This window comes from Myotis brandtii, unplaced genomic scaffold, assembly GCF_000412655.1.
Source record: "Myotis brandtii unplaced genomic scaffold, ASM41265v1 scaffold453, whole genome shotgun sequence".
Lineage (NCBI taxonomy): Eukaryota > Metazoa > Chordata > Mammalia > Chiroptera > Vespertilionidae > Myotis > Myotis brandtii.
This window is the reverse complement of record NW_005367314.1, coordinates 532,777-543,848: the sequence shown is the minus strand read 5'-3', so window position 1 is coordinate 543,848 and position 11,072 is coordinate 532,777. Positions and strand designations below refer to the sequence as shown.

At 42.4% G+C, this 11,072-nt stretch overlaps 1 protein-coding gene across 1 annotated transcript; it reads left to right on the top strand.

Annotated features, from left to right (window-relative positions):
• The first annotated feature begins 2,208 nt into the window (after window positions 1–2,208).
• On the top strand, window positions 2,209–4,356 carry LOC102242586 (growth-regulated protein homolog gamma-like). The gene is made up of 3 exons (XM_014546601.1): window positions 2,209–2,652; window positions 2,771–2,854; window positions 3,717–4,356. Exons 1-3 carry the CDS (start codon window positions 2,300–2,302, stop codon window positions 3,730–3,732), a joined length of 453 nt encoding a protein of 150 aa, XP_014402087.1. The 5' UTR covers window positions 2,209–2,299; the 3' UTR covers window positions 3,733–4,356.
• Window positions 4,357–11,072: the final 6,716 nt, after the last annotated feature.

Sequence of the window (11,072 nt, the reverse complement as noted above, 5' to 3'; positions counted from 1 at the left end):
CCCCCTGCCACTGGGGATGTGCCCGCAACCAAGGAACATGCCCTTGACTGGAATCGAACCTGGGACCTTTCAGTCTGCAGGCCGACGCTCTATCCATTTAGCCAAACCGGCCAGGGCGAGCTATCATATATTTTATAAGCTTTAGATTGTTTCTCCTTTCCTATTGCTTAACACAAATTTTTATGTCTCTTTCATTTCCCTGGTTTTTCTCTCAGGACCATATTGATAAACACTAGAGTTTTGTTTTGTTTTTTAAATAGTCATGCATTTTGTAAATCACTTTCAATAAATAAGATGGAGAGTCTTTTTTTAAAATATGTTTTATTGATTTCAGAGAGGAAAGGAGGGGGCAAGAGAGATTGAAACATCAATGATGAGAGAGAATCATTGATTGGCTGCCTTCTGCACGCCCCACACTGGGCATGGAGCTTGTAACCTGGACACGTGCCCTTGACCAGAATCGAACCCGGGACCCTTCAGTCCACAGGCTCAAGCTCAATCCACTGAGCCAAACCAGCCAGGGCAGATGGAGAGTCTTCAATGCAAACTGCATTTTTTTACAGATGAAATGATTGAAAGTGGGACTACAATAGAAATCAATGATAGAGCAGTAAAAAAAAAAAAAAAAATCCAGATAAATGCAAATCCTAGTAGAATTCAGGTGTGCCTTGCTTTTAGAATGCCTGATATAGAAAAGTTTAAATGTGAAAAGAAAAGTTGAGGAGTGAACCTTTCATCACGATTTTTTTTCTTTCTAGGATTCACACAGGTTGAGTTTCTGTTTCGGCAAACTGGGGAAAAAAAGAGCTATTTCCAGTTTATTTATTTAACAAACGTTTATAAGGCACTTAATCCATGCTGGCTCTCACAAATGACTCATTTCCCTTAACTACATTAGGGAAGGCAAAGAAATAATTACCTTGTAAGTGACAGGTGGCAACTAAATGCAGGTGGCTTCACTGCATATCCAGTGTCTGGCTATGGGGTACAGACTCATATCCACGGAGCGGGGCTGCCTGGACCCCTGTCCCTGAACATGCATTGCTGGGCCAGTGGCCATTCCTTTCTCCTCCCCCTCCTCCCATTACTCCATGTCTCCAAGAGGTCTGAATCCAACCTGGAGAATTACATTTGAATCCTCTATACTTCATGTTGAGTCAATGTTTTACTATTTGAGAAAATAGTAAACCCATCAGGTTAAAAGACTGAAATTCCTGGTCAGAAAACAGATGTGTCAATGTTTGTTTCTAGAGAAAGGGGAACCAACACTGAGTTCTGGTAGTAAATGAAACCCTGCTTCATCCCCATGCAACGGGAGTAAGGGTGCAGCAGGTCCCTCATCCTAGTGTTCAGGTGCTATTTTGTCCAAGGATAGACCGGAGAAGGGGATGCGGTGAGCCTGCCCGACTGGCCCCTGGGAAGCTTCAGAGTGACCATCAGTCTTGTATGTCATAGTTCAAATCGGAACCCCCTCATGTGGGAAAGGAGATCTCCCAGGAATTTTGGAAGCTGCAACATTAAAGAGGGAATAAGGAGGTTCAGTAGGATACAGAAGAGGTCATATTACAGCCTTCAATTGTCATTGAAATTAACACTTGAGTAAATGTTGACACAGATCCCTCATCACCAAATAGAAAATAAAACCAAGATATGCTAAGTGTGCTTTGAGACTATAAAACAAGGGGACAGGTAGAACATTCCTCTCTGGATCCGAGATGACTGGGGTATTTTTAACAAAGAGCACTATATATAAACCTGAAATCTAGAGAGACATGGGGTGCATATAAATATAGTACATATAGATAGCTAAGTAAAATTTACCCTCACACCCCTCCTTGATTCCCCCAGGTCTGTTAACTAAAGAGACAGCTCTTTCCCTCTAAAGACGTGTCACCTTTCCTGGAGGATCTCATGGATCCTCCCCCAGCCTTTCTCCACCCTGCGCACTAGGGTCACTGGGCGCCCATGATCCCCCCTCTGACAGCAGCTCCTGCATGGCAGCGACTCATCCCCGCTTTGGGAATTTGGGCAGAAAGAACATCGTACAGTCCGCTTAGTCAGTGAGAGGACGAACCCTCAGGTCCTCCACCCCGACACCCCTCAGGGGCCCGACCACACCCTCGGTCCGACCAGGCAACCACGTGTAAGTCCGGGAATTTCCTGCCCCAGGCAATTTCCTCCCCGACCAGGGATAAAAGGGATTCACCGGTCTCGGGGAGCCACGGATCTCGCTCCACCAGCTCTCCTGCCAGCTCTCACACTCCAGGCACCGCAGCACCGATCCTCCGAGCTCAGCCCCATGGCCCGCACCGCCACCACCGCTGCTGCACCCCGCGCTCCGCCGTGCTCCTGCTCCTGCTCCTGGTCGCCGCCTGCCGGCAAGCTGCAGGTGAGACTCGAGCCCTGGGAGCCCAAGGGGGAAAAAGGGGATGAAGGGTGGGCGCCCATTGGGGGCATCCCGCTAACCGAGCCTGTTGTCCCTGCAGCGGCGCCTATGGTCTCCGCATCGGTGCCTATGGTCCTCGCAGAGGAGACCGTGATCACTGAACTGCGCTGCCAGTGCTTGCAGACCTTGCAAGGAATTCACCCCAGGAACATCCAGAGTGTGAAGGTGACGTCCCCAGGACCCCACTGCGACCGAACAGAAGTCATGTAAGTGCCACCATGCTCTGCTGCTGCCACCATCCTGGTCACCTCCACCGCCCAGATGCCCCCACCCTGACCCTCGCCCGCCCTCCTGTCTCACTTGTGTTCTCCCTTCTGTCTGCAGAGCCACTCTCAAGAATGGACAGAAAGTTTGTCTCAACCCCGCATCCCCCCTGGTTAAGAAAATATTGGACAAGATGTTAAACAAGTGAGTTATGTGACTAGAGTCATTTGTGACAGGTAGTGGCCTCTGCCTCCTGAAAACTAAATCAGGGAAGCCCAGGGGGTAGCTGGAGGAGTGAAAAGTCATTAGTTCACAGTTAGATTTGCCATTTAGATCATGAAGGCGCTCTGGTCCAGGAGGATATTTCCAGTGCTTGCCATCCCCATTTCCCTTTCCACCCCCATTCAGATGAAGGTGGGAAAGCAGCTTTCATTAGAATTCTCATTGGTGTTGGGCAGTTATGCTAAAAAGCTTCCCACCTGTTAATGCCCTCCCCCCACCCAATTCTTTCTGAGCTTCAAGCTTGAAAATCAGAATCCTCATTTCTCTGCATCACAGGCCCCAAATCTTAGTGGTGATGAACAGGGACTTTGCAGTGACACTGCATTGAGTACAAATCTGGGTTTGACCACCTATTAGCCATATACCTCGAGGAAAATACTTTAGCTTCTCTAATCTTGGTAAAACAATAGTAGCTACTACCTGGGGTTGCTGTGAAGCTCAAGTGAGACCCAGTGTGACAGATAATCCCATGTCACTCCCCTTGGCACTCACCTACCCAAGAGGTTCTGGCTGTTTGAAGTCAACAATTCACCTTATTGAGGAATAAGTCCTTACTTGGGAATGCAGAGGTGGTGGTAAGGACCCCAGACACCACCACCCCTGCATTTCTAAATAAGAGCATCCAAGCGCCTAGAGCTCTCAGCCACACAGCCTAGAAGCAGGCACTTCCTACAGGTCAGGAAAACTAGATTCAGAAGACTTTGGAATCTAGAGGGCAGGAGGAGAGTGCTGTGCCGCTGGCTTTCCTGAGCAGCTACTAAGGACACCCTTTTTTTCATGATAGGGGCAGCTCCAACTGACCAGACGAAGCAGGAAGCGGATTGGTGGCTCTACCTGAAGCAGGCCCTGCCCTACAGAAATCGAAGAAGATTAAGAGAAATCATCAGCCCCCAAAGTCACCTTGATTGGACTTATGTTTGAGCATCTCTTAGGAGACTTCTTCGACTTATTTATTTATTTATCGGTTGTTTTCAAATATTCTATGTTAATATTTTACATGTGAAATCATTAAGGATGTCATTGCCTCTACTTGGGCATTGTACTGTTATTTTTATTGTTTATATTATGGCAAACCCAACTTCATACGATTCTGATTCTTATTCAGTTTGAAGGTAAAATGTTTGCAAATATTCTCTAGTCATTAAAATAATATTTCTGAGGAGCCCACAGCAATGTCAGCTGCTATGATAGAGGATGGAGGATCCAAGAAATAATTAGTAACGGTAGGGGAATGTATGTGTGCATCTATTTTTGTAAGTATTTAAAAGAATGTCAGTTGTTATTTATTGGAACAATTTCACAATATGTGGTCAACATTTCTAATGTTGAAGCTTAAAAACTAAATATCCCTTGGACATTTCATGTCTTTCCTGTAAGGCATAATGCCTTGGTTAGTGTCAATTATGCAATATTTGTGTCTTAAGACAAAAAGATTTAATTATTTATTGATGGTTTTGCAAAAAAAAGAACATAAAATAAAATATTTCAAAATAAATGATGCTTGTTTTATTTTCTGGAAAAAAAGCTTTACTGGATAATCTGATAATTTACATCAATGTTTCTCAATGCCCCACCCTCCCTTGGGTATTCAATTGGCTACACATATAAATCAAACTATAGGTTATGCTAACTTCATCTAGTGATAGCTGTCACTCCCCTTGGCTCTCACCTACCCAAGAATGTGGTTTCCTAACTGTGGACCAACCTTTCCCCTCTTAGTGCAAGAGTCATATGTTTTTATTGATTTTAGAAAGAAAGGAAGGGGGCGGGGGCGTTTTTTTTCCAGGGACCAGGGGCCCGGGACTGAACTCCCAATCTGGGTATGTGCCTGGACGTGGGTTGGGGATCTAACCAGCAACCCTTCAGTGCACAAGAGGACATTCAGTCCACTGATTCACATGGAGCAGGGCTACTGCTATGTTGTTGTTCTTTTTTCAATAAGGAGCTCCTTGCTACCTAGCTACTCAAGTTTATCTCCTCCTTAAAAAGATTTACATTTTTATAGCTTTCTTAACAAGAACTCCCATTGCATTGTTTTTGCTGAATGGGTTTTCAAATGATTATTGACAGTTTAATGAAGCATGGCTGTGAAATGGTGGTAAAGCAGATTTTTTTTTTCAAAACTGAAATAATTTGATTCATCAGTAAAAGCAGAAAAAGTGAATGGCTGAATACTTCACATAGGAAAATATCTAATTGATAGTTGTGTTACAATTTTTTTTAATTTGTATTGATTTTTAGAGAGAGAGGAAGGGAGAGGGATAGAGAGATAGAAACATCCCTGACTGGGAATCAAACTCGGTTTCCGGGTCAGTGTTCAGCTGCTGAGTTACACCGGCCAGGTGGTTCAATTACTTTTTTTGAGGAGTTAATACATTTTATATATTTTAAATCTTTATTGTTGAAAGTATTATATATGTCCCCCTTTTTTCCCTATTGACCCCTTCTAGCCTGCCCCCACTCCCTACCCCAGGCCTTCACTAACCTATTGTCTGTGTCCGCAGGATAAGCATATTTGCATACAAGTTCTTTGATAGATCTCATACCTCCTGCCCACCTACCCCCCACATTCCCTCTAAGATTCCACAGTCTGTTCCATGTTTCTATGTCTCTGGGTCTATTTTGTTTAACAGTTTATTTTGTTCATTAGACTCCACATATGAGTGAGATCATGTGATACTTGTCTTTCTCTGACTGGCTCATTTCGCTTAGCATAACACTCTCCAGGTCATTTATAAGGAACTACCAGTTAGTTTAATGTTTGTTCCAATCCTTTATACCAATTTATCAAGTGCATGGTTTTAAGATTTGACTGCTTTAGTTCCTACTTTTCCTCGTGCAATTTCTATGGAACCTGATAGATTGCTTGACTTGAGAAAGTCCACTGGAATTTCGTATTCAGTACTGCCCCAGGTTGACAGCGGCACTCAGGTTTTCAAGACAAACAAAATTGTAAGTCAAGGGAGGAAAGATCCCTATAATCTAAAAGAAACTACACTCCAAACCTTAAAAGCAGGAATATTTGTGGATGTGTGGGGCGTGTGCTTGTCTCTGATTCAGGACTTGTTCAGTAAATCCTGAGACCTGTGGTAAAGCCTTTAGCAGAAGCAAGAAGCAGCCTGAATACTTGAGATCAAGTTCTGGCTTGCCCCAAGTAGGTGGGTAAATATGGGCTTTTATTCTAAGTAGCAATGAAGCAGAATTTTTGGACTGGAACCCGGATTCTTTATCTGCTGGAGTCAAAGAATGAATCCACGGACAGAAGGTGGTACAGCAAAGGTGGAAATATATTAAAGAACAAGTACAGACTCCCACGTGGATAGGGAGAAAGGGTCCCACTGAGTTCCCTTTCCCCACAGCTTATAAGGCTGCAGATCTTGGTGCCTTGATATCCCCTCTGATTGGTCACTATTACCTTAGACTTGTTACTATAGTAATTCCTGGGCTCAAAGGTTGAACCTCACATGGGACATGAGAGGTTCTCCCCCCTCCTTCCTTATTGTTTTCCTATTCCCTTTGGGGTTTCTCCTTCTCCTTCTGGATGAAGGGCTTCCTTCTCTTTATTTTGTAAATATAGACCTTTTGCTGTTCCCAACTCCCTCATTCTATGGAAATGTACCTGTTGCAGCTTTTCAGCTCCCCTACTCTATGGAAATGTACCTCCTGCTGCTCTGCAGCCCTATGTTTCTTCCATGGTCCCCTTAATTTCTAAAATTTCCTAAAACCTGTCCTTTCACCCCTAAACAACCTCTGTGAGCTTTCTTTGCACTTAAAAGAGTTAAAAATAATAATCTCTTTATAATACTAATGTTATTAAGTTAGTTATGAATGAGATGAAAAGGAAGAAAATTTGTGAACTGTACAGAAGTAAATAAATGGAAACCTTTCTAGAAGCTCCATAAATGCCATTCATTCCCTTGCCCCAAGTCAAAGGACATTGGAAAATATTTACAGGTAGGACCCCAAGGGCTCAATAAAGCCCTCACACCTAAGATCAATTCTTGTACCCAAACATTGTCTTGTTCCATCTGGACTGTCCACTTAACTCTTGTCAATATGTAACATGGAGCATAAAACAGAGAAAGATGTTTCTGTTTATATGATGGTTAAAGACATAGGTTTCAAAGAACCAAATAAACTTTAGATTAAATTCCAGCTCTATTACTTGTTGACTGTGTGATCTTGGGCAAGTTTCTTGACTTCATTTACCCTCTATAGAATGAAGATAATAGCAGAATACACTTTCTGAAGTTGTTGCAAGGATGGCTCCAGAAATTTGCCATTGATCCTCAGGCCAACTCCATGAACATTGTCTCAGCGTTAGTCCCAGATCTCATGGGATATGTAGTGTAATTTTCACACCAAATTTCCCTGAGACTTTTCAAGTACAAAGCAGTCTTTCATTGAGAGTATTGTGACAGGAAATGGGACAAAAGGGTGTATGAGATGGTGGTCATGGGTGAAATAAGTAAATAATCTTACGTGACACATCCCAACCTTGGAGGTCATCAGCAGGAAAGAAAGAGCAAAGGCAACAATGACTGAGGTTTCCTGAACAGTGTAACCAAAAAAGCTAGAGCCAGAAAGAAGGAAATATGGCTGTCCCTAGTCTGTCCTTGAGAGTTCTTCTTTGTGAATTCTACCGAATGTCCTTTCAGGACTCCCAGAAGTAACTGGAGAGACACTGGGGGAGGCAGAGATAGCAGACTTGCAGTTGCATAATGGAGGCCATTCAGAGTGACAGATGACACTGTCTCTTGTGTTTCTGACTAGCCACACAAATAATAGCAGAAAGGGCTAGTCCTGTCTTCACCCTTAATGCCCCACTCCATATCCCTTCTGCATACCAATTAGTTGCAATGGGCAGCATACCTTCCTGCTGACAGCTTCTCAACTCAGTCTCCTCTATCCTTCTGATTCTTTTCTTGCGGGCTCTCTTCATCTGAGCATGAGAAGGGGGAAATGGCAGGGAGAGTTTTCTCAGCTCACAGGCAAGATGGCCAGTGATTTTAAGCCTTCAAAGGCAACCCTTACTGAGTGCAGGAGTTAGTGGATGAATACTAGTATTCTATGTTTCAGTCCCCCTTGGTTGAACAGTTTTAGAAATTACACTATATATCTATTTCTATGTCAGTGTCTATATCTAAATCTATAGCTATCTATAGCTATATCTACATCTATACCTATATTATATATCTATATCATATATCTATACCACCTATGTCTATATCTGTATCTATATCTATCTATATCTATATATCTAATATCATCTTCTATATCATTTACTGAGTGCAGGAGTTAGTGGATGAATACTAGTATTCTATGTTTCAGTCCCCCTTGGTTGAACAGTTTTAGAAATTACACTATATATCTATTTCTATGTCAGTGTCTATATCTAAATCTATAGCTATCTATAGCTATATCTACATCTATACCTATATTATATATCTATATCATATATCTATACCACCTATGTCTATATCTGTATCTATATCTATCTATATCTATATATCTAATATCATCTATATCTATATCATCTATATCTACATCTACATCTATACCTATATCATATATCTATATCTAGATGTATATCAAATTTTTATATCATTTATTGATACACTTTCTACTTCTCTATTATGTTTACATTATCTTTTAAACCCTTGAACATATTTATAATAGCTATTTTAAAATTCTTGTCTACTAATTCTATCATTCTGTCATTTCTGAGTCTATTTCTATTGACTAATTTTTCTCCTCTAGTTATGGATCACACTTTTCTACTTCTTGGCATGTGTAGTAATTTTTTATTGGTGTAGGAAATTTTGAATTTTGTGTTGATGAGTGTCTAGATTTTTTTTTCTTCCTTTAGAGTCTTGATTTCTATTCTGGCAGGCAATTAAATTACTAGAGCATCAACTTGATATTTCTGAGGCTGTTTTTAAGCTTTGTCAGGGTGGTCTAGAGAGAATTCTTTGACCTAGAGCTGAACTGCTAAGTCAAGTTATTTCTGTGTTTCAACCAAATACCCTGAGTGTTCACAAGGTCTCTCCACTCTAACAATCTCCCTATCCCATGTGAGGCCTGAGAATTGCTCAGATTCACTCTATCCATGTGTGACTTTGTATTGATCAAAGAGATCCAATGGAAACTTGACGCACCTTCTGGAGCTCTATTTACCTTTCTGCCACTCTACTCCATAACGTCTCTAGTCACCTGGAGTATCCATACCACTTTTACCACATCTTTTTTTAAAAAAAATATATTTTATTGATTTTTTACAGAGAGGAAGGGAGAGGGATAGAGAGAAACATTGATGAGAGAGAAACATCGATCAGCTACCTCCTGCACACCCCCTATTGGGGATGTGCCCGAAACCCAGGTACATGCCCTTGACCAGAATCGAACCTGGGACCCTTCAGTCCACAGGCCGACGCTCTATCCACTGAGCCAAACCGGTTAGGGCACTTTTATCACATCTTATAGGCCAAAGCAAGTTATAAGGTTAGCACAGAGTCAAGGGATTTGGGAAATAGATTCCATACCTTGAAGTGAGAAGCTGCTAAGTATTTGTGATATTTTTAATCTGTCTGGGATATTCAATTTCCTCATCCATAAGATAGAAACATTCCTTGTAAAGTTTCCAGATATCATACAAAAAGTTCATAGAGGTGTGTTGACACAAAACAGAACTCAATAAATGATCATTACTATTATCACATTACATTGTATATTTATTAGTGTAGATAAATATTTTGAAGAATGAAACATAAGGTTACAATGAAAAATAAAATATTTTTTAGTCATTTGCATGTTTGTATAGGTCTCAGGTTTGTGTGAAAATTCAACTAATAAAATAAAATGTCTATAAAACCTTAGAAATTGACAATCTGAGCATATTAAATAATCTAGATCTAATTGCAAATTAATTCTTCTCCAGATCTAGCATAGATTTTAGCAGGTCTAGAACAGCCGTGGGCAAACTACGGCCCGCGGGCCAGATCCGGCCCGTTTGAAAAGAAAAAAACTAAAAAAAAAAAAAAAAGACCGTACCCTTTTATGTAATGATGTTTACTTTGAATTTATATTAGTTCACACAAACACTCCATCCATGCTTTTGTTCCGGCCCTCCAGTCCAGTTTAAGAACCCATTGTGGCCCTTGAGTCAAAAAGTTTGCCCACCCCAGGTCTAGAATCAGAGACCCACATTTCATAAGGAAGATCTGATCATTTATCACCACCTGTTTAACAAACTTCTTAACAACTCTCATGATGTCCTAAGCCTGTCTTTACAGTTTTAAAATACAACAGTATTTTGAATCTTTCAACATTTGGTTATCATAGCTTTGTATACTTCCTTATTATTATCACTAGAGGCCCAGTACATGAAATTCATGCACTGGAGGGGGGGGTATCTCAGCCCAGCCTGTGCCCTCTCACAGTCCAGGACCCCTCACTCCTTACCACTCAGCTCACTGCTCCTTAGCGCTGCCGCAGAAGCAGGAGAGGCTCCCGCCACTGCTGCTATGTTCGCCAGTTGTGAGCCCGGCTATTGGCAGAGCAGTGGTCCCCCTGTGGGAGCGCACTGACCACCAGGGGGCAGCTCTTGTGTTGAGCATCTGCCCCCTGGTGGTCAGAGAGCATCATAGTGACTGGGTGTTCTGGTTGTTCTGCCTTAACTGTAGCTTAGGCTTTTATTATATAGACTAGGGGCCCAGTGCACAAAAATTTGTGCACCCGGGGGGGGGGGGGGGGGGGGGCGGAACATATTCTCCCTCTCTCAGTACAGACAAGGGAGTAATGTTCAGGGTGTCATCTAAGCTGTAAATGAGGTTCCGGGTACACACTGGCTACTCTCTGCCCTAACTAGCTCCTGGGTCCAGCTCCTGAGTTGTAACAGCTACTGTTTATTGGACTCGTGCCTGCTGTGCACTGGGCCTGGGCTAAGCACCTGGCATGGATGACTTCACTCAGACCTATCGAATAGTCCTCTAAGCTACCTATACTGTTCCCATTTTACAAGATACAACTGAGGTTCAGGGATGGTAAGAAACTTGCCCACCCCTGGTCAGTGTGGCTCAGTTGGTTGTCCCATGCACCAAAAGGTTGCCAGTTGGTTTGATTCCTAGTCAGGGCACATGCC

Bases quoted from the DNA above. Each gene is read 5' to 3' on its own strand.
- LOC102242586 (XM_014546601.1), top strand. From the start codon at position 2,300: ATGGCCCGCACCGCCACCACCGCTGCTGCACCCCGCGCTCCGCCGTGC. The intron at 2,653-2,770 runs GTAAGTGCCACC...TTCTGTCTGCAG, and splicing joins TGCGACCGAACAGAAGTCAT to AGCCACTCTCAAGAATGGAC.